A 21,502-nucleotide genomic window follows, 5' to 3' on the forward strand; every position below is an offset into this window, starting at 1 on the left:
TGTGTATGTGACCAGCTTTTGCTAAGACGTTGATGTTCAATCAGTCAATCTTTAAATTTATGGCGCTTTTCATACAGAAAAGTAGCTCAAAGTGCCTTACAGAGATTAAAACAACAACAGCAAAAGAGAAACAGCAAATAAAATCAAGGGAAGAAAACTAAGAGAACCCAACCCTCCCACCTCCACAGACATGCACAGAGACACACACAAAAACATACACACACATACACTGGCGGTCACTACAGAGACATGGCTGGGCAGCGAGACCTGAGGCATGGAGGAAGCTATCTTTCAGGGGCCAACCACACTGAGCGCGATCCCGGTCCAAGGCTGCAGGGAGCGCCGCCACAGAGACCACCCCAACCCGGGCAGACAGGAGGCCCCACACCAAGGTGCAGAGCGCTCTAGCCACCCAGGCCGAAACTGTGCATGGGACAGCAGCCCCGGCGGCCAGACCAGAGACAACTCCCAGTCCGGCAGGCCCCCATGAGGAAACACTGGAGATTAAAAACTGACAGACTAAAAACAGTAAAATAAAGCAAAAAGCATAGAGGGTAAAACATGAAGGACTAAAACATAAACGCATAGAGGCTAAAAACACGAGACACTAAGACATAAAAGTATAGAGGCTAAAAACATGAAGGACTAAAACATGCTCTGATTAGCACAGCATAAAAGGGATTAAAACGAATTTAAAAATCAATTAAAGTCAGCTGGGGCTGATAGAGTAAAAGCAGGTCAGATAAGTAAGAAGGCCCAAGACCGTAAAAACACTTAAAGACTAGTAAAAGAACCTTAAAATCAATCCTGAAACGCACAGGGAGCCAATTCAGTGACTTTAAAACCAGTGTAATGTACTCTCGCCCTCTGGTCCTCGTCAGCACTCGTGCAGCTGAGTTTTGTAATAATTGTAAAATCAAAATGCTCTTTTTCGGAAGGCCAGAGAGCAGGGCATTACAGTAGTCTAAGCGACAAGAGATAAAAGCATGCATCAGCACCTCCGTGCTGGCCTGAGAGAGAAACGGGCGGACTCTGGCTATAATCTTAATCCAGATCCAGCCCTATGAGTAACAATAAGTAGCCCCTTTCACACAGAGACGCCGCATTAACACCACAGGTGGTTCACCAATTCTCCGCCAATGGTCGTTCACTCAGAGCGAAACAATGTTGTTGCTCAGAGCTAGAGAACGCAATTGCTCTGTTGTTGGTCGTAATAATCAACATAAGTGCCTATATTCTCTCCCAGCTACAGAACAACAGAAGAGACCGTGGTTGTGTTTCATTTTTAATGACAACGTGTCGGCTGCGGTTCATGTTAGCTTGTATGTGTGTGCTAACCACTTCACATCGGACTGCTTCAGTAAAAGGATCAGTCTCAACCATAACGGACCCAGCAACTGCACCTGAGCCACAGGTAAGTGTCGCCGTGGTTTGATAGTACTTACAGTTGCCGACGAGTATGGTGAAGTCAGCTGGAAATTTGCTAACTAGTTAGCTCCACTTCGGTTCGCTATGCAATGGCGTTTGAAGCAAGTTTGATGTTAATAATATTATGATGGCGCTTGGTTGTCACACTAGAAAGTCTGGAACCATGTGCAGACTGGAGACAGAGATGATGCGAACAATGTCCAAGAGTTTGGAGACTTTGTTGGAGACAAACACAGCTTTCGCTAGCTGTTAGCCATTAGCTACATGGTAGCAACTGTAACAACACATACAAACAAACTAACATTATTTAGACACACTAACCATTCTGAAACGTCCTGCTGCAGCTGCAGAGTCTGTACTTCTTCCGGAGCCTCTCCTTCTGGGTCAAACTGGTTCGGTTGAACGAAAAAATCTCTGTGAGCCATAGTGTTACATCCACCGTAAACATTACCGCTTGCTACCATTAGCATAAGGGGCTTCCTCTCCCTAAGAGTGATGTAGTAGGAAGGGCTCCCCAAGTAGGCGTTGACAGACAAAGCTCATTAGCATTTAAAGGTGCAGGCATGTTACATCAACATAGTTACTGCCATCTGTCAAAAGCAGCTCAGACTAACAGTCGTGCTTTGTCGCTGCTGATTCAGAAACCACCACCTACTTATGTAACATAAATACCCTTATATCAAATCAATAGATTAAACATTTAAAAAGCAGAAGGTCAATACAAAGTTGTTCTTGTTTGCTTTGAAACTCCCAAACCCACCCCACAGAGCAGTGCTGATGTAATCATTAATTCCTCTTCACTCTTAATCCTCACTTGTGATCTGGAGAAATCAAATAAATTGTAACTCATTAACAGAAAAATAATATGTGTGACTCATGACCATTCAGGGCTTCAACAGTTCTTTCCCTGTAGGAACTTTAACATTTGTAGGTTTTGTTAAGGAGTTGGTCGTTCTGTCAATCAGTGTTTCTGATTAAATAATTTGAGATATTGCACAATACCTGGTCAAACTTCCGCAAAGCAGTAAACTGGGTGGTGCAGTGCAGGCCCACATTTTACAAAGAAAATAAATTTTATAAGGGTAAATTATTAACCTGATGTTGACAGGACGGAAAAAGCAGAACTCTTTTTTCTTTTATTCAATGACTGGATACAGACGTGTCCCTTGTATCGTTACAAGTGTGTTATATATCTCAAAATATCTACAAAAATATCTCAAAAGGACAATAGTTGCTTATCAAGACATTTACTTGAATGAAGTCAAAGGATCTTAGTTTGAAAGCATCTGATAATCTGTGGCTTTCCAACCACTGTGATTGGTTAAGGGAGACATGTGACAACAACGCATCAACTGAATAATATAAAAGCAACAGCAGAGATCCTGTTGATCACAGCTTTGGAGACGAGCGAAGACGAGCAAAGAACATATCTACCAGCAAATTCAACATGTGTGAAATAGGTAGAATGTTTGTTCTTCAAGATTTGAATTAATATTTTTTTATAGAGCCACATTTAGTTTTCTGTGCCTATGCAGGAAGATATTTATTATATTTAATTTAATATTTAATTAATGGTAATTAATATCAATGTGAATTCAGTGCTGGTTTTGACACTGATAAGGTTGAAACATGTTCATATACATGTGATGAACCTCAGTCTTATGATTTTGCAGCTGCTCGGCCTTCAAGGGGCCAGTAATGAACAGAAATGAGGAGAAGTAACGTCCACCAGCAAGAAATTGATTCCTAACACTGTGTTGTTTCACTCCACAATGTTCAAAAGTTTGTTACTGACAACAGTTCAACCTGTACTAAACTTCAACCACCAAGTTGCTCTTTAAGTCTCGCTTGTATGGAACAGGATTAGGACTTCTAAAGGACCTCTCTCACAATTCTAACTTTAATTTCAGAATTCTGAGTTCAAAGTCAGAATTAAAGTCAGACTCAATTTATTTTTTTTTTTAACAGTGGCCCTAATCCTGTTACATGTTTGTATTGTGATGGAACACAACATGATCTCCAAGAGAAATGCTTTAATCAAATGACAGGATGGAAATATTCTGTTTTACACAGGCAAAACCAAGGTGGCATTCAGTGCACTGATAGAGAAAGGTGGGGCATATGGACCATTCAAGACAGATATAACTCTGGCTTACAACAAAGTGCTCACAAACATCGGTGATGCCTACAACAGCTCTACAGGTAAGGACATCACATGCAGCCTAAATCACCTGTAACTGTTAGATTGTTGATATGTGTTACAAACTGGCCTGATGAATATACTGTAGCTGTTAATCATTATTAATATGTAATCTGATTACTATCTGTGTTCAAATGTACTGATCTGACCTGTGCAGTGCCAGACCGATAACAAAAACACAGTAACCAGTAATAATTTTATACTGTATATTAACAATGAAGTGTCTCGATGCAACATAGCAGTAAAAACTTGACATGTAATTTCATTAATCTGGGCATTCATACAAATTTTGAGAAGTAGGGATGTAACGGTATGAAAATTTCACACTGCAGTAAAAGTGACAAAAATTATTGGTATATTTTGGTATTTTTAAAATGTCATCCAAATGTTGAAAACACACTGATAGATTGAAATAATTTCACCAAGATTTATATTTAAATAGATTTATTATATATCAAAATAGTCCAAATCCAAAACCTTAACAAAACACTGCAAAATCAACATTAAGTAAGTACACTGAAAAAAGTCTTGCTTTGAATTTACTTAATTTTTATATGTCAAGTGGTTGCATGAAATAAAATCATCTAAATACAGATATATTTTTTAAATGTTGTTTATATAAAATGTATTTGTTTAGTATATTAAAAATGTTACATTGATTGTACTAAACTATTTTGAATAGAGTTTACTCATACTTTTAGTTAGAATTACTAATAATTATTGTCTTCAATTTACTAAACTGAATTATGTTAATACAGATAAACTTAATTGTTTAAGTTCTACATGATACAATTACGTTCAATTAAATTAAACACTTTAAGCCATTTTAGCTGGGCCAAATACATTTATAAATGTATAACATTTTGTTTTGAATTTACTTAATTTTTATATGTCAAGTGGTTGCATGAAATAAAATCATCTAAATTCAGATATATCATTTGAATTTTGTTTATATAAATGTATTTAGTATATTAAAAATGTTACGTTGATTGTACTAAACTATTTTGAATAGAGTTTACTCATACTTTGTTAGAATTCCTAATAATTATTGTCTTCAATTTACCAAACTGAATTATGTTAATTCAGATATACTTGCTTATTTAAGTTCTACACAATACAATTACGTTTAATTTAACATTTGAAGCCATTTTAGCTGGGCTAAATACATTTAATAAACAGACAAAGCAAACTAAATATTTTCACTTTATTTTATTTCCTTGAATTGTAGCACCAAATACTGAAAAGGTGAAATGGCAGTTCTGAAGTTCAAAACATGATTAAACAATTGTACCAGCCCACCCACAGCTGGAAGATGGCAAATACTCAAAAACAAATAGCACTGAAGTTTTTCTTCATCCTTGAAGATCCATTTCACATAAATGTTCTCTTTTGTGCCCCAAACAATGCAGATTAAACACAAAACAAATTTCCAGAGCTCTCAGGTTCAGAAAAAAGAAAAAAAACACATCAGTCAGGCCGACGTCAGTCTCATAGGCTGTAAAATTGGGATCCGCCACCCAGAAATTAATATAAAAGATCAAGTCAAAGCCTTAGATTACTGCACACAGACAGGTTACATTGTAGGGGAGCCAGGAAAGAGCAGACAATAAAAAAAATCTCAAAATCAAACAGTCTTCAGTGTTTCAGTTTCAGCTTGAGTGCTGATCAGCATTTTCCTCAGTGCCATAGCTCTAACAGGTTCTGCAGAAAACAGGCTATGCTAACAACGAAAAAAAAGCACAAAAAAAAAACAAAACACCCTACTGTACAGCCGCAGTCTTGTTTTTTAGTCCAAGGACTCTGGGGGAAAGCTTTTCACCATCCATTCTGAAGAGCACTTTCTGAATATATTCATAATAGTATCTCAGCTCTTTGGGGTAAGCCAAGTTCAGCGCATAGATGACTCCCAGCATCATTGCACAAGCTCGGACTATAGATCCGATATTGTCCAGAATGACGACTCCCTCAACAAAAATGCCAATATCATCATAATGTCCAGCTTCTTCACCCTCCTTGTTGATGACAAAGATGCCCATGGAGTGTGTCTGTATGTCTCTGTGGATATCATCTCCTTGGATGTCCTGTATGTTTTAAGAAAAATTTTAAAAGAAAATTTAAAAAAACTTTTTTATACACCATTTAAATTTTAATGACACACTTTACATGAACTTTTCTGCATTTCCAGCATTCCTTGCAATTAATTATTTGAGGCAAATACATTATTATAGTTTTTTTAATAAATCTTTTCAACCTAATGGTCTTTATAAAAAAAAGAAATATGTAAAATATATTTTTTTAAACTGATACTTCACAAAAATGGTCATCGGTAATGTAGCAGTGCTGCTCTGGTTATGTTTTCAAATCAGGTTTGAGGTCACATAAAGGACATTTTATGCACCTTGTATTATCTAGTGTAGGAGTGACATTAGGAGCTAAAAACATTTTCTGTAATACAAGACAGCAATGTGACCTGTTACAATGGCTTACCATATACTCCCGAATGAGATTTCCATCATCCTCACCAAGATAGATGCAAAGTGCCTTGAGGACTGCTGCCCTTTTAAGGTTTAAAAAAAAAAAGGGACAAACAATATATTTACATTTTTCTACCAGCAGTCATTTGTAAAAAGGAGATTTCAGCATTTATTAAATGCACTTACCAAAACAATGTGGTCGGAAAGAGTTGGGTTCACATCATGCCAACGTCAAGGAGACCTACAAAATAGCAGGAAAACCTGCGAAATGAGCAGTAATGAAAACAAAATTGGTAAGCTTGGTAAGGGACAACAAAATTAATTGACAGATAATAAGTAACTTGTGTCAACAGGCAGCACAGGTAAGCCTACGATTCAAAGCTGATCACACGGATCACATCAGAGGCTGTCCACATGGAAACGCTCTTTTGTGTAAACGCACATTTTTTGCATAGTTTGGGCCGATCGTCCATACGAGGAAGCTACATACACAAGGAGCTACATACTGGTTTGTTGACATACGTGTCTTCCGGTAGCTAGACCAAACTAGTCGATCCGTCGAGCGTGTGCTTACTCCCTCACTGGCGGAGACGGAAACATAGTCTAGCATTTTCGTGTTTCTGTTCATAATGTACATGTCCATGTTACAGCCTGTCATGAGCCATGAGCCTTACAATAGCCTGTTAAGCCTGTTAAACGCACGCTCGATGGATTGACTAGTTTGGTCTAGCTACCGGAACACACGGACTTCAACAAACCGATATGTAGCTCCTTGCACAAACACACTGTTTTAACTACGTTTTTATTCATTTTGAGTCATACACGCTACAGTGCTGTGTTGTAAGGTGTCTGCTGATGTTGCATAACTTTTGGTGTGAGATGTGGAGCATGTTAAGATGCTTAAAACACTGTAAAGTTCTGACCCCTTGCTGTTAGCTGTCAATGCTAAATCTCCGTTCACGGAGCCTTGTAATGGTTGGACCCAATGTGTTCGCTAATTTAATCTAACAAAAACACAACAATGGTGATAGCTAACTAATAAAATATTTGAGAGAGTGTTAACAGAACAATCTTTTAGTATACATATAAACCACACATGGTTATTACTTACTTACCGTAATTGCTGAGCCTGCTGGATAACAGTCACTGCCCACCTTTTTAACGGCTCCTGTTCCGGACTTGAATTTCCCATTCATTCGCTCCATTGAGGATTCATGAAATTCATATATAAAGAGGTTTAAGCCTGGAACCAAGCCAATAAACTATGCAATTAATCGAGACCATTAAACATTTAATTCGGAGCAACAAAAAAAAAAAAAAAAATGGAAAACGGAAAAAAAAGCAAAGGTACAAGACGGTGTACATAATTATCTTAAGGGAACTACTCATCCCACAAACCATTGCGAATGTAACAGCGACATGTCTGATTGGTGGATCTCGCAGTTACCATGGAAATATATGTTTACCAAATCCGTGAATTTCATGTTCGCATGTTTGCTGGTTACTGCTACCACCGAACTCTACCATAGCTTACCACAGAGCTACCATGATTTCATTTTCTGACCTACTGCGTTTTTTTAGAGAAGGAGACCGAAAAAGACAAAGGGAAAGAAGTGGCGGAATTTCATTTTGCTCCAGCGCAGTCTGCACATGCGCAGTACCTGCTAATTAAATTGCTCATATTTTTTTCTATTAACTTTTAACCGAGTAAATTACGATTGATTTAAAAAGTGAGAATACATGTAACTCTTAATTAAAAAAATATATGAATGATTCCATAACACATTAAAATCAATGAAAAAAGCTACATTAAAACATGCAAGATATACTAATGGCCAGAATCAGTTTTTTCAGTGTATAAAGGAATGTATCAAAACTGTGCAAAATAAACCTTAAATACAGTAGAATGAGATGTATTGGCAGTAGCACTCGATTGGCCAGCAGACCCTCTCTGTGAAAAAAATGAATAGAAAATGTCATTATTAATTATTACTGTCATTGTTACTTAATACTAAGGGTGCAACCAACAGATCACAAAACTCACAATTTAAATCATATCGCTTGAGTGAGAAACAGCTTGGATAATTTTTTAGATCAAAACAGAAAGAATTATTCTCAAATGAATTATGAATATGCTATTTTGGCTCTTATCTCTACCTAGACACTTGCTATATTCACAATTTGATATTGATACATACATATTATGCCACAACGGTTAATGTCCTGCGAAGCAGATTATATATTAAGTAATGTATTATTGTGTTCTCCTAATAATGAAAACCTGTCACTATTGTTTTGTTGGTTGGCTCAAAGTTTCTGCTATCGATTAGTCAGACTCGCTACAGTGGCTGGGCTAACATTAGCCATATTAGCTAAGGCTAGCTCTTTCTAATGTAACTGTTACAGGCAGAAATTTAGACACATTACTTTACTGTCATATCACAAGAGTTCCACGTTTAATTACTGTCTATATGCTTACATCCCAACAACATATTCGTTTATGTGTTAAATTAGCATTGACAAAAAAATGTATACATTTACAGCAGTACTTGTCGCCACAACAGCCCAGTGGCATCATATTTGCATATTCATCAGGGAGCGGTACCCATTCAACAGTCTCTCAGTGCCATAACAATCTCAAGCGGCACATACAGTCATGTGTCGGTGGAATAATAGCGGCATAACAGCAGCATACCACTCCGAGCATCTGTATGTCAGTCTGGGGATCGGTATATGCCGTTGAGCAGCAATTGACATACCTTTAGCCACTTTTGGATCTCGGCGCTACTGATTATTCTTCATATATAGTCTATTCTACAAATAATCAACACGTATTCTATATTTCTGATATTACTTATATATTGGCTGTCTGTCTCTCTGTCTGCCTGCTCGTCTGTTGTCAGTGGACTCGGTCAATCTGATTGGTCAGATGGTTGCTGAGCCACAGGTAGACGCTGCTCAGGTGAACGGAGCTGAGATGAAAGTCAGTCATCTCAGTCAGTTTGTGTTCACTAACTCAGTCCAGCCAGTATGTGTTTGTTTCAAATCCTCCTCACTGCAGCACTGCATCAATATTTGGGGAATTATTAGGTCCACTTTAAAAAGTGAAATCTACAGTTAATAAGCAGTTCAGATAACGTGCCAAATCACGGATCAACTTTGTTCCGTTATACCACTATCTGGTCAGTTTACATTAGTGAACAGCAAATTAGACAGAGAAAACTCAACATACACATACATCACGCACCAGAGCTTAAGGTTAGCTTACCTTGCATTCGCTGGCTGAACATTTGAGGGTGATGGTGGATGTGTTGCTGCCCCTCGCAACATCTTTCTTCTCGCAGCTCCTGCAGATAGGGCTGCCATCCTCGACCAGCTGTCCCTGAGAATTCTTATAATAACCAAAAAACACCCAGACTTCATATTTGGTTCCCTTTAAAGGCGGAATAATGCTGTGAGGGCCGCTACTATCACGTCCTCCCTCCGCCATGTCTTCTTCACTAAATAACAAGCACACGTTGTGCACTGCGCATGCGTATCTCGCGAGTTTTCCACACAGGTAACCGTTACATCCCAACGTGGGACTTTTCCCATTCTAGTATAATGGCGGCAACACCGATGATAAATTAGTCATTGAATCAATTTACATATGTTTAATGTTTTATTATCTTCAAACATGTTTTCTGAGGCACTTCTTCAGGATGAAATGGCAAAATCTCAACCTTCTGATAATATTTCTGATGCTACTAAAGAATCAAACTACCTGTTAAATGGCATCAAAATACAGGAAATGACATCTACTCTACTAAAACATTTTCAAGAGGAGAAACTCCAAAGCTGCGTTACAGTTGTCCCACAAACATTTTTAATGCTTTCTACACCCATGCATGAAGTAGAAGCATTTGTTTCCGTTACTGAATATTACTGCAAACATTCTGATGCATGTCCAAAAATTATTCATCTTTGGCTACACACCTCTACCATTTTGTAATTATGTCACATTCAAAGCCTTCAGAAACCCTCGGTTGTTTTCACAGGTGTCTTCACTGCACCTATTACAGGTGTTTATTATTTCAACTTCTTCTATCATGCTGGAGGAAAACATGCTTCAAAGCTGGAGCTCTTCAAGAACAGCGAGATGATAGTCAGGTCATCTGATCACAAATCTGACTCTGACGGAGCTGATAATGGAGGAAATGCAGTTGTCCTGCAGCTGCAGCAAGGAGACCAGGTTTATGTGCACATGCCCGCAAATCACCATGTTTGGGCAGGTGACCACACCACCTTCAGTGGTTTCCTGCTCAGTTAGAATCAGAGAGAATCAATGACTCAGTTACCATTCAAATGTACATTTAGATTAAAACAGGTGGCTGTTGCTGTCATAATACTGTGATCAACCAGAATATATCATTATTCCACTGAGTCTGAACAGTTCCATTTACTGTGTCATGTCATGGAAGTGACAATAAATATCACAATCTGATGGTCCACAGAGGATCAGCACTTCACACTCAAATATTAAATATTTTATATTTCACTGATCTCAGGTGTGAGGGAACTTCCTGAGGTTTTTCCAATATTATTCTGCTTTGCTTGCTGTCTTATATATCCACCACGATATTACAATGTTTAAGTTGTTGGAAAACTAAATACAAGGAAACTCATTATAAAGGAGTTCAGCCTGGAGGGGGTTCAGACCTCTTCCTGTGTGTCTGTACAACAAGAGGATATATGTGTGGAGGAGTTTAAGGAGCAGGTGCAGGTGGAGGATGTTTGAGATGTTGTGATGTACGAAGGATGAAGAACAATGTGTCTTCAACCTGGAAAATGTCACGACCAGGTAAAGAAAGGTTGAATAACAGCTTGAGTGAAATCATGTACATCCTGTAGTTGTCTACAGTTAATGTGTGTTATCTCAAAGTGCTGTAAGAACTGAGGAGAGACTGCCTCTCCTCAGTCATGTCTGTGTACTGCTGATGATGGCTCCTAATGCAACAATAAAGATCTACTGAATATTGTGTCACCTGTTTTTGATGTACAAACTCTCATCTGCACTCCACAGTTTTCATGACATGCACAGATAATAATAAGTGAAGGTGTTTCAAGTACAGAATATCATCTTTGATAAGAAAATAAGCACTTGGATGTCATACTCATGAGAGCCCTGAGAGGCAAGTGTACATTTTGGTTTAGTCTCACCACTTTAATCAATCTGTTTTCAGCCTCAAACTGTTTCAACTTCCAGCCAGGCACTACATAGCAGGTTAGAACTTGACCTGACTGCACTGTTCTCACTGAATGCTTCCCTCTACGTCCTCCATGCTTGGTTGGGAATGCTGCCTGTAAGAATGCAAAGAACATGCAAGGTCCATCTGGACTGATGCAAAGGTTTTGCAAAACAAAAAAGTTTCTTTGCCAGGAGTAAAATAAGCAATCCTTCTCCATTTAAAAAACAAATCATTGTAGATTGAAAGACAGATTGAAACTTGCTGGTCAGAGCATTATTATGTTTTTGACTGACCTGTAACCTGAACTGAGGTTAGAGTTGTAAATACAAAGATGTTATAACACAATCATAAGCATTATTTTCAGAGGTGTAATGAGTCTTTTAAAGGAGACATATAATGCTTTTTAATTTGTTCCTCTCCTTCAGTGTGTTTTATGGGTTCTTGTGCATGTAAAGGGTCTCGAAAGTTAAAAAGGTCAAAGTCTGTTCGGACAGAAGCTCTTCGCTCCCACAGAAAACACAGTTCCTGAAACGCATCGTCATTAGTCCAACCCTTTAATTCTGTGACTATGTTACATCACAGTAAACAGTGTATTCCAAGTGGCTAGGTCGGCACGTAAGAATTGATTTAGCACATCTGCTCTGTTATTGTTAGCGGGCTGGCTCAGGCACGTGTGAGCTGACCAATCAGAACAGACCTGGTATTTAGGAAGGAGGGCCTTAAAGAGACAGGAGCTAAAACAGAGAGTTTCAGACAGAGGGGGAATACAGTGCTGTGTGTTTTGGGCATTGCAGCACGTAAAACTAGTCTAGTAGTAACACAAAATAACATTTGAACCTGAAAATGAGCACAATATATCTCCTTTGAGTTATGATGTACTTGACGGCATGAGAATGGTGTCCTTAATTTACAAAAAAACAACCACATTACTCACTAGCGATACAAATTGTTTTGTATTTATTTGTACGTGTGATAGTTTTGTTTCATTTGAAATAAATCCAGTGCAAAATACTACACATAATGCCATATGACATTAAAAACATCATATTGAGTGATTTTTTTAGGAATACATATTGTTCAATACCAGCTCACCCAGTGACAGAACTACAGTAATGCTACACAGAATCAACATTTGCTTGCAAGACACTGAAAACTAGTTGAGATATGAATTTGGAAAATGACAGATTCTTCACTCCAGTTACAAATGTATTCTTAATGATCTGATCACTATAAACATTCTCATTCTTTACTTTAGTAAATGTATGTCTTGGATGTCCAGGACAAATTTCAACCCAATCCAAAAAAAATATGAAATTGTTGAGGTTTTAGAATTCTCATAAAAAGAATCACAGAAAAATGATTAAATTGAGCTGTGAGTGCCAAACCTAAAACATTTATAACTATAAAGGTATTTGGAGTACAGCTATATATATTTTCCCTGAGGTCTAATTAAAAATATCCAGTGGTGTCAGGATTAAAATCTTAATAACTGCTTGTGTACGCACAGTAGAAACCCAGATACTTCACTATTAAATACTGAGTCAGTCATGAAAGTCAAAAACCGTCCAAGCCTCATCCTCAGGCCTATGTCTCATGATTAACATCTGTGATAACCAACGGCGCTGTATTCTTCCCTTCATCGCAAACACCCGGGCTGAAGAAAGGAAAGATCCTCTCGGAGAACAAACACCCGGTGAAGGTGTAGATGTGAGACTTGGTCTCCACGTTAAAGAACGACACAGTCCCCTCCTCGTAATCCGCGAAGATTCCGATGATTTTCGGCTTCTCCTTGAGGGAAAGACGGACCGAGGGGGAGTCTAACGCCCGATACTCGTCCCCGCTCCTCAGCCGTACCGTCCAGTAGCCGTTCTCTGGCTTTGAGGTGATCATCCCCTTCCTGTTGACCGACTCTTTGACCACACCCAGGTCCCAGAAGGTCTTTGCTCCCACTGCAACCTGGTTGAAGATGCAAGAGGATGTATTCAGCTACATCTCATGGCAACTGTGATTCATGACATATGAATCACTGAACGAGACGCTCACCTGGAAGTAGAACCTCCCCGACAGGAAGCCTCTCTTGCCCACAACGCAGATGACGGGGTCAAACCGTTGGGGGTTGTCGGGAACGATGTGCAGCAGCTCGCCGCGGCCCGCCTGCTTTCCGTCAGCTGATAGGACGATGTTTGGGTGGGCGGTGTCTGCATCTAAAACTACGTCAACTATGGGGGAAAGAGATGGAGGTGAATAAAAATGTATACAAGATCTACGACAAATACGACTTTTACATCCACTTCTACGGCTACTGCTCCTTTTCAAGACTCTGAAGACGACAAACCAGAAAATATTTGATACACATGATTATGTTGAATGTGGTCTCACCTGCATATTTCTGCATCTTCTTCATCTCTGTGAGAAAGATAAACATGTTGTATGAGTTTATTTGCAGTTTATATGAGAGGCCCTGTTCATGCCTGTTATACATATTTGTCTTGGATCATCTCATCACAAGTGGACCTGGCATTAACATGTTTTTAGACAAATAAAGAAAGATCTTAACGTCTAACATTGAGCGATTTTACAAGTATTTGTCATAGACAGTGTTCCACAATGTTTATATAGTCCATCCAAGCTCAACAAACCACAAAATTGAGTGTGTTTTAAAGGATAATTGGCTGTTCCACCAAGACGCCTCGGTTGACTTTACCTTCCTTCTTCAGATTGTCCAGCTCATTGCTCAGGGTGTCGTTGACTTTAGACAGCGCTCTCCTCATCGTCCCCACACAGAGCTCAGAGTTGACACCGATCTCCTTCCACTCCCTGGTGGGTGGAGGTGAGGTAAGAGAGGGAAACCTCTGCGAGAAGTGAAGATATTTGAATATTACTGGATGGATTGACATAGCACATTGATTTTTTGATGAGAGTCTTAAAACCACCACCAATATTTTTCCACTAAAAGAGCCGAAATGATGTAATTTCTGCTATCTTTAACAGAAAAATACAACAAAGATTTCATCTTTGTCATGGGGAAGGAAAAAAATGAAAACGTGATACGTAAGAGACGTATTTTTGATCAATTTCTTTCTTTAAACCTCCCTTACAAACTTCCTATACCTGAACTAGGGCTGAGTAGCTGAAACAAATATCTCCTACAGATAATGTATTCTTCACGATAACAAGTATCATCCGAGTTAAATCTTCATTGGGATTTGTTACCAAACAAATAGGGGGCAGCATATCACCAGAGTAAGCGCTGATTGCTGCTCACTGTAGCTGCTGTTAGCTCAGTTAACTGTGCAGCTAGTGGTCTGGATCAGGAGCTCGCAGTTGTATCGTGAAAAAAGCACTGACTGAGGCTAGTATGCTAACTTGCCCCAGCCAACTAGCATTTTGTATCTTTAAGTGTGATTAAATTCTTCTGACTAGAGATGACACAAACTGGTAAGACTTAAATTTTTGTTCAGAGTTTTCGCAGTGTGTGATATTTCTGATGAACCCATATCAATTTTAGGCTTAAATCGACAACTCCCGAGCAAAGATACGGAGACAGATACTTTAGCTGGCTGAGCAAATACAGTTAGAGGTTGATTGTAACCTGTAAGAGGTTCAGATGGTCCTCGGTGTTCCTCAGCTCCTCCAGCTCAGCGCTCCTCCTCTGCAGCTCGGTGATTTCCTGCTGCAGCTCGTTGACAAGCTCCTCCGACCTCCTCTCTGCTGCTCTCTGCTTCTCCCCGATCTCTGTGTTGACCTCAGTCCGTCTCTCCTCGACTGAGCGAATCAGAGACGCACAGAGACGGTCGCTCTCCTTCACCTCCTTCTCGGCGCTTATCTGACAGGGAAGACAAAAAATGAACAATGACTTAAAACTGAAAGGAAAGCTTAAATACAAGAAATAAACAATGACTTTGAGGAGAAAATGACTCAATAGAAATGACATAATCTGTCCACGCCAGCAATTTCACTTTACATGATAACAAATCTTGAATTAAGTTGGTTCAGTCGTTAAATTAAAAGACTCTGCTTGGTGTTCAAAGGGTAAAACAGTTTTAAAAAATGCTGTTTTGAAAAGTCCTTGTAGCGGCTTTAACTTTAATAAAATGCCGGTTGATAACTCCAAATCATCTGCTGAATTAAAACAAAACGGATGGCAAACACAAATGCAAATTTGTCTAGACTAGACTCACCGCGCTGAGCTTCAGACAGTTCTTGATCTCCTCCACTTTCCTCAGACGTTCCTGGATCATCTGCTGAAAGTCCTCCTCGGTCTTCTTCATTTGGACCTGAGCAGGCAGAGCAGAAAATTGCAACAATGCTGACAAACGACACAGGAAATATTGAGGATTTCACTAAATACCATGCACTTCCCAACACCAGAACTCAGCAATACTAATTTGTCTGTCTCTTGGTAAACACAAAATAGAGCCTAAATCAAGAGATCAGCTGAGTGTTGGACTGTCTTGCTGCCTGTTTGCCTTGAGATTTTATTCACAACCCGCTCCTTCTCTGGCTCTGTTGATCTGATAAGCTAAAGTTAGACCATGTTAAATGGTGTTAAACAAATGGTTCTTCAAATCTATTTCTAACGGCGCTCTACCAGATGGTTCTTTGTAACTAAGGTTAAAGGAGACATATTATCCTTTTTCATTTTTTTAATCTCTTTCAGTTTGTTGTATGGGTTCTTGTGCATGTAAAAGGTCCTGCAAGTTATAAAGTCCTACAGAAGCTCCTCTCTCCCACAGAAAACACTGCTCCTGAAATGCCTCATCAGTAGTACAGCTTTAAATTTTGTGACTTTGTGACATCACACTACATCAACAATTAAAAACAATCCCAAAACTTCGTCTTTCGGTAAAGATGGCACATTATTGGTTATTGGTTGTGTTCACTTTTATGCTCCCCGTACACTATTTACAGACTAGAGTCTTTTGAATGGATTATAAATGTTATACCACTCAGACTCTTCTTGTGTCTTGTAATAGCACGTTTTGGTCTTAACTTGTTTAATAAAATGTTCTAGTTGTTATCTTTGGCCAGCATGACAGACTTTTGCATCATTACCTTAAGATGTGCAACAGGAACATGTTTAAAATGTTACTTCTCATGGCAATAAATACTAATTTCAAGGCATCCAAAGTGGGAACAGATTGATTTTTGGTCTCTTTTAAAACTCTTTTAACAACAGTGTGTACCTTCCTCTTCCCACTCTCCTCCTCTATTGTAACAGCCTGGTGATCTTTGTGCTCGGTCTCGGTGCAGAACTGGCACACACACTTCTGTTCGTCCCTGCAGAACATCTCCAGCAGCCTCTCGTGCTTCTTACACATCCTGTCCTGCAGGTTCTTCACCGGCTCGATCAGCTTGTGGAGCTTCAAGGTGGTGACTCTCCTGTGAGGCTCCAGGTGGGCTTCGCAGTACGAGGTCAGACACACCAGACAGGACTTGAGGGCCGGCACCTGCAGCGACGTCGCGGCGCAGACATCACACACCACCTCACCTGGTTTGGCTGTGGACAGCGGTGAAGCTGAAGAACAGATTATTATCCTCCTAAATGTGTCCGCCAGCTCTTTGAAGGCCGTGTTGATGCTTATTTCAGGCTGGGGGTCGAATGTTTTGTCACAGGTGGGGCACTGGCAGACCTCACTGCTGTCCCACAAATTCTGGATGCAGGCCTGGCAGAAGTTGTGTCCGCAGGGTGTGGTGACCGGGTCGGTGAACACCTGCTGACAGATGGAGCACTGGAACTGCTTTTCTGGTAACATGTTACCTGAGGCAGCCATTGTCTGCAGAACAGTTAAAAAGAGGACGTTGTGTGATCAGATCAGGAAGATCTTTGATAGAGGAAGTGCATGCAAAGATTTATCCATAGAACAAATACAGACCAGTTGAAATCAGACTGAACTTACTAGGAAAACAATGTTATTGTCTAAAAATACGTGATATTAAGCAGTGAAAATACATAGAATGAAAGGTTAGCAAAGTAAAAACATAGTTGACCACCCTCCACTTGTTTATTTATCATTTATTACCATGTCTGTGTAAATATGTGGACTTATGCACAACTTGAAATTCAGGACTCACACCCTGCATAGTTTGGTGTGCTCAGTGTATTAGTCATTGTTTTCTCTGCTGAATACACACACCAAACACACCCACACTTAAATAATTACACCAGTGCACCCACTTCCCATTGCCAGTGGAGACAAAGCTATGATGAAAAGAAATGAAAAGTACTGCTTGCTTCCAAAATAAATTCGCCTTGAGAGACAATAAGATCTGGATATTTCTTGGTTATGGTCGTGATGTGATAATCCATTTAAAAAGTCCTTTCTTTTAGTTTCTTCTAGCTATCTAGATTCAATGCATCTGGAGGCACAAATAAAACTTTGGACTGTCTTTGAAAGGTATTTGTTAGTCAATCGATTGCTAGCAAACATTTCAGAGCAGGTATAGCCTAGCAACAATAACCAATAATCCTTAGTAAATGAAGATATTATTTTATATTATTTATAAAAGCACGTGGAGAACTTTTTATTTCGGAGTTAGCAGTGTTTATGCAGCTTAGACTGCATGGGAAATATACATCTATGCTAACCTTACATGAGGCTATTTCATTAATTCTTTGTCAGTAGCATGACATTTTTATAATTGATGTTTAATTTTTGTTGAATGTAGTCTAAAACCTTTGACATTTTCATAATTAAACAGCAATTTTGAATATGTCTTTCTCTTTTATTTAAACGGGTCATATATTAGCAGGCTAATGTTAATGTTTCCACTAAAGCAGCTACACTGGTAGTTACTAGGTGTACATTTTTTGTAATCTCTTCAAAATAATAAGTTTATTTAATGATGTGGTCAGGTCAGATACTTTTTGATCCTATTTTCTCTTCAATGTAGCCTAAACGGGTCATATAAGCAAGCTAACTTTAGTTTCAGAATCCCTAATTGAGCTAACTGAACACACAGGCTAAGCTAGCCTCTGTGTAGCTACCATGGAAATGGAAGGAATGTTACTGTCTTGCTCAAGGGTCATTTAACAAACAGGTCACTAACTTATTCAAAACTTGACCATTTGAGGCATTTTTGTTTTGTCAATATGCAGCTACAGCCATAAGCTTGTTAGCATTGCTAAAAAAAAATGGGAGCAGTGGACAACAACTCTGTCTGAAAGTAAGATCACCTTACCATCACCTCTTAAACTCAATAATTAAGATGTTATATCTTATTTTAATACTTCAAAAGTTGAATAGTAATGATTAAATTATTGTTTTCCTAGCTTAAGGTACACATAAAACCAGAGTAAAGCTTGAGGCCTTACACAGACTGTCTCTTACAGTATGTCATCTTTCAATCTCACTATAACCAGGAAATATGGTTTATACAGTCATATCAACTTCACTACTGGGCCGCAGTTGCCAACACACACAACAAGTTCACAACACGACAGAAATGTTTTCAGCTCTCACAGCATATTGCTCATACTCACAGATACTTCTCTGGTCGGCACACTTCTGTCCTCAATGATGGCACAGCAGGTGACTCCCCTGCTGTATGAATGGTTATGAATATATTACAGGAAAATGTCGACGTCAACACAGTTACTCATCAGCCCGGCTGGCCCTCCCCCCCCAGCGCCAAGCACTGCTTTACCTGATCTTTAAATAGCAGCATTTTCAGCACAAGCTACTATTAGTTAATGAACCAGTAGTGTAATGCTAACATGTTGTGGCAGGAACTATGTGATCATGGATCTATAATAATAGCTCTCACACAAAGGTGGAGTGTGTTTGCCCTGTGGGTGTGGAGTCCAATGGTTAACAATTTCCAGTTCTGACACACCTGAGGTTCACACTGGCCACACTAGCCTGCCTGAGGAATGCTGCAGGCCTGCATTGCATCACAATCTGTCACAGTTATGGCACAGTCATGGTAACTTGATTGGCATCAGGCAACAGCGTAATTAATATGTCAAATACTTCCTTACAAAGGGCATGAAGAAGAACACATTAAGGTAGATTTTATGTAATCTTTGTTGTTTGACACACAGTTTTCCTGGAACCAGTCCAGCTCTCCTAAACTAGCAGCTCATTTGCAGATTAGAGATCATGTGACATGTGATGGGACCTTTTACAGGCCCATAAAGTAAAAACAGGATGTGCTGTAACTGACCTTAGTGGCTCATGAAAAATCACTTTTAATGACAGAATGTGAGTGCTATACAACATTTAAAGCTGCAGCCCAGTCACCCGGATATCGTGTTGCAGCGTTTCTGCAAACCACAGTAACGTCTAAGGTCGAACTTGGCATATCAAGTTCAGATTATACAACAAAAGGTTGGAAATATATAACACAAACTGAAAAATGTTCAGTTTGGCTTTCTTGTGGTGTCTTATAATTTTATGGTTTTAATGTTTATACTTATTTAAATGTATTTTGTTCACATTCTGTTTTTACTATATTTTGTATAGATTTTTGTTTAGATTTGACTGATGTTATTATTGTATTATCTAGTTTTAAATCAATGTCTTTGTACAATATTCGATTTTATCTTCATCATTATTTTAATTGCTTGTTTTTTTTTCTTTTATTATTTTAACATTTCATTATATTGTAATTGGTGTGCATTGGTCTCTAAACCTGTTTCTGTTCTTTTAACCGTAATTCAACAATAACATTTTTTGTTATTTTATTTACTCAGCCAACATTTAGACAAAAATAATGTTCCACGTCAAAAACTGCCATAAAAATACAATATATTCATAATTGTTTCAACTTTTACCGGGTCACATTTTTAAACCGACATCAGTCCTGATAATAACAACCAAACATTCATTCTTTATCAGGATTTTAACCCTTTAAATACCAGTTTGTTTACATGATGCCACCGTTTCGTTTTAAATGAAAGCAACATAAAAAAAATGTTAGTTTCCATGTACAGATTTTGACATGTAACAAAGCAAGGCCCCCTATAGGACATAATTGGAACAGCATGTATTTGGCCTACGAGCCACAATACAGGTAAACTGCCCTGTGAGGTGAAAAATTTTAAAAATCCTAAAAACTCATCCAGTACCACAGAATGAAAGCCTGATAACATGTGATGCATGATTTTATGCTGTAATGACAGTGGGTCCAAAAAATTGTTATAACATGTACAACAGCTTTAGCGGTTCATCAACATATTATATGAGCTGAGGCTGAAATTTAAAAGAAACAAAAATAACAAACACTTTTGCAAAAATGTATGCAATATGTATTAATACAGCCAAAATGATCAAAAAATGAAACTTAAAGATAAAGTTAAAGTTGAAACTATCTACGTCCGTGACCGTAGCAACCAAAACAGGGATTTTAAGCCAAGATATGATGCCTTCCTAACTCTATCCACTAAAGCACGGCCTTGTGACAAGAGAGACATTGAAAACTCAACCTAACTATTTTCTGTTTAGCATTTCAAAGTGGTGGTCCAGTGGGTAGGATTTTGGGCCTCTGCAACATAGATGCATCTACAAAGTAGGAGCAATATCACAGAAAGGTTAACAACTTCAACAAAGAAAACAGGTATAAGTGTATTTTCTTATCCAAACAAGGAACCTCACAGCACCTCATGTTTGCATAGTGTTTGCATCAGGCGAGGCCGTGTGGCTTTACATCTGCTTTGCATCTTTGAATACAAACCACAACAAACATTTTCTAAACCATCCATCCAGCTCCACAGGTTACTTGAAGGAGAAGCACAGTTACCTTCACTTGATCATTAACTTTACTTAACTTTGGTTCAACGGCTCATTTAAACCCGTACCGTGTCAGTTAATGACATTACAATGTATAAAATGAACATTTTGCATCCTGAGAGATACAAAAACGTCAATCATCCTTTTAATTTTCACTGTGACTCGTCGGACTCCTAGATTCTAGGATGGTTCAGAGCTTTCATCAGTGTCTATAAAGGAGGTGCAGGAGATCACATTACAGCTGTCAGGAGATGAGATGGATGATGATTTGCATGTCTAGGGACCAAAAAAGGGGTATTAAAAGGCCAGGTCACAACGTTTGTCCAGGTAATAGTTTATATCTCGCTAGCAGTCAGCCAGATTTAGGAAAAGGACAAGACTTTGGAGATGCCACCAGCCTGCAATCCTGTATGCCCAGGTAAGAAATCTTTTCTTTTTAAA

The 21,502-nt window shown here is 38.8% G+C and overlaps 2 protein-coding genes and 1 long non-coding RNA gene across 4 annotated transcripts; 1 reads left to right on the forward strand and 2 right to left on the reverse strand.

Annotated features, from left to right (window-relative positions):
• The first annotated feature begins 1,591 nt into the window (after window positions 1-1,591).
• On the forward strand, window positions 1,592-10,427 carry LOC115589372 (complement C1q-like protein 4). The gene is made up of 3 exons (XM_030430215.1): window positions 1,592-1,634; window positions 3,502-3,630; window positions 10,140-10,427. The coding sequence occupies exons 1-3, from the start codon at window positions 1,592-1,594 to the stop codon at window positions 10,409-10,411; spliced, it is 444 nt and encodes a 147-aa protein (XP_030286075.1). The 3' UTR covers window positions 10,412-10,427.
• Window positions 5,565-6,722, reverse strand: LOC115589667 (uncharacterized). Its single transcript, XR_003985569.1, has 3 exons — window positions 6,289-6,722; window positions 6,116-6,185; window positions 5,565-5,709 (listed from the first exon to the last, which is right to left on the reverse strand). It is a non-coding gene; the product is annotated as an uncharacterized LOC115589667 (long non-coding RNA).
• Window positions 10,428-12,260: 1,833 nt separating the features above from the next.
• Window positions 12,261-19,024, reverse strand: LOC115589113 (E3 ubiquitin-protein ligase TRIM39-like). 2 transcript variants are annotated; one of them, XM_030429827.1, is made up of 9 exons: window positions 18,978-19,010; window positions 18,814-18,874; window positions 16,517-17,107; window positions 15,512-15,607; window positions 14,923-15,156; window positions 14,035-14,182; window positions 13,710-13,736; window positions 13,374-13,549; window positions 12,261-13,286 (listed from the first exon to the last, which is right to left on the reverse strand). In XM_030429827.1, the coding sequence occupies exons 3-9, from the start codon at window positions 17,102-17,104 to the stop codon at window positions 12,915-12,917; spliced, it is 1,641 nt and encodes a 546-aa protein (XP_030285687.1). In that variant the 5' UTR covers window positions 17,105-17,107; window positions 18,814-18,874; window positions 18,978-19,010; the 3' UTR covers window positions 12,261-12,914. The 2 variants fall into 2 exon arrangements, with proteins under 2 accessions (XP_030285687.1, XP_030285686.1); XM_030429826.1 differs by having other exon boundaries at window positions 18,814-19,024.
• Between the last annotated feature and the right edge of the window lie 2,478 nt (window positions 19,025-21,502).

Source organism: Sparus aurata, chromosome 10, assembly GCF_900880675.1.
Source record: "Sparus aurata chromosome 10, fSpaAur1.1, whole genome shotgun sequence".
NCBI lineage: Eukaryota > Metazoa > Chordata > Actinopteri > Spariformes > Sparidae > Sparus > Sparus aurata.

Excerpts from the sequence above, each read along its gene's own strand:
- LOC115589372 (XM_030430215.1), top strand. The coding sequence starts at position 1,592 with ATGTGCAGACTGGAGACAGAGATGATGCGAACAATGTCCAAGA. Across the intron at positions 1,635-3,501 it reads GATGCGAACAATGTCCAAGA|GCAAAACCAAGGTGGCATTC; the intron begins GTTTGGAGACTT and ends TGTTTTACACAG. Across the intron at positions 3,631-10,139 it reads TGCCTACAACAGCTCTACAG|GTGTCTTCACTGCACCTATT; the intron begins GTAAGGACATCA and ends TTGTTTTCACAG.
- LOC115589113 (XM_030429826.1), bottom strand. The coding sequence starts at position 17,104 with ATGGCTGCCTCAGGTAACATGTTACCAGAAAAGCAGTTCCAGTGCTCC. Across the intron at positions 15,608-16,516 it reads AGGAGAGTGGGAAGAGGAAG|GTCCAAATGAAGAAGACCGA; the intron begins GTACACACTGTT and ends CTGCCTGCTCAG. Across the intron at positions 13,550-13,709 it reads GAAGATGCAGAAATATGCAG|TTGACGTAGTTTTAGATGCA; the intron begins GTGAGACCACAT and ends TTTCCCCCATAG.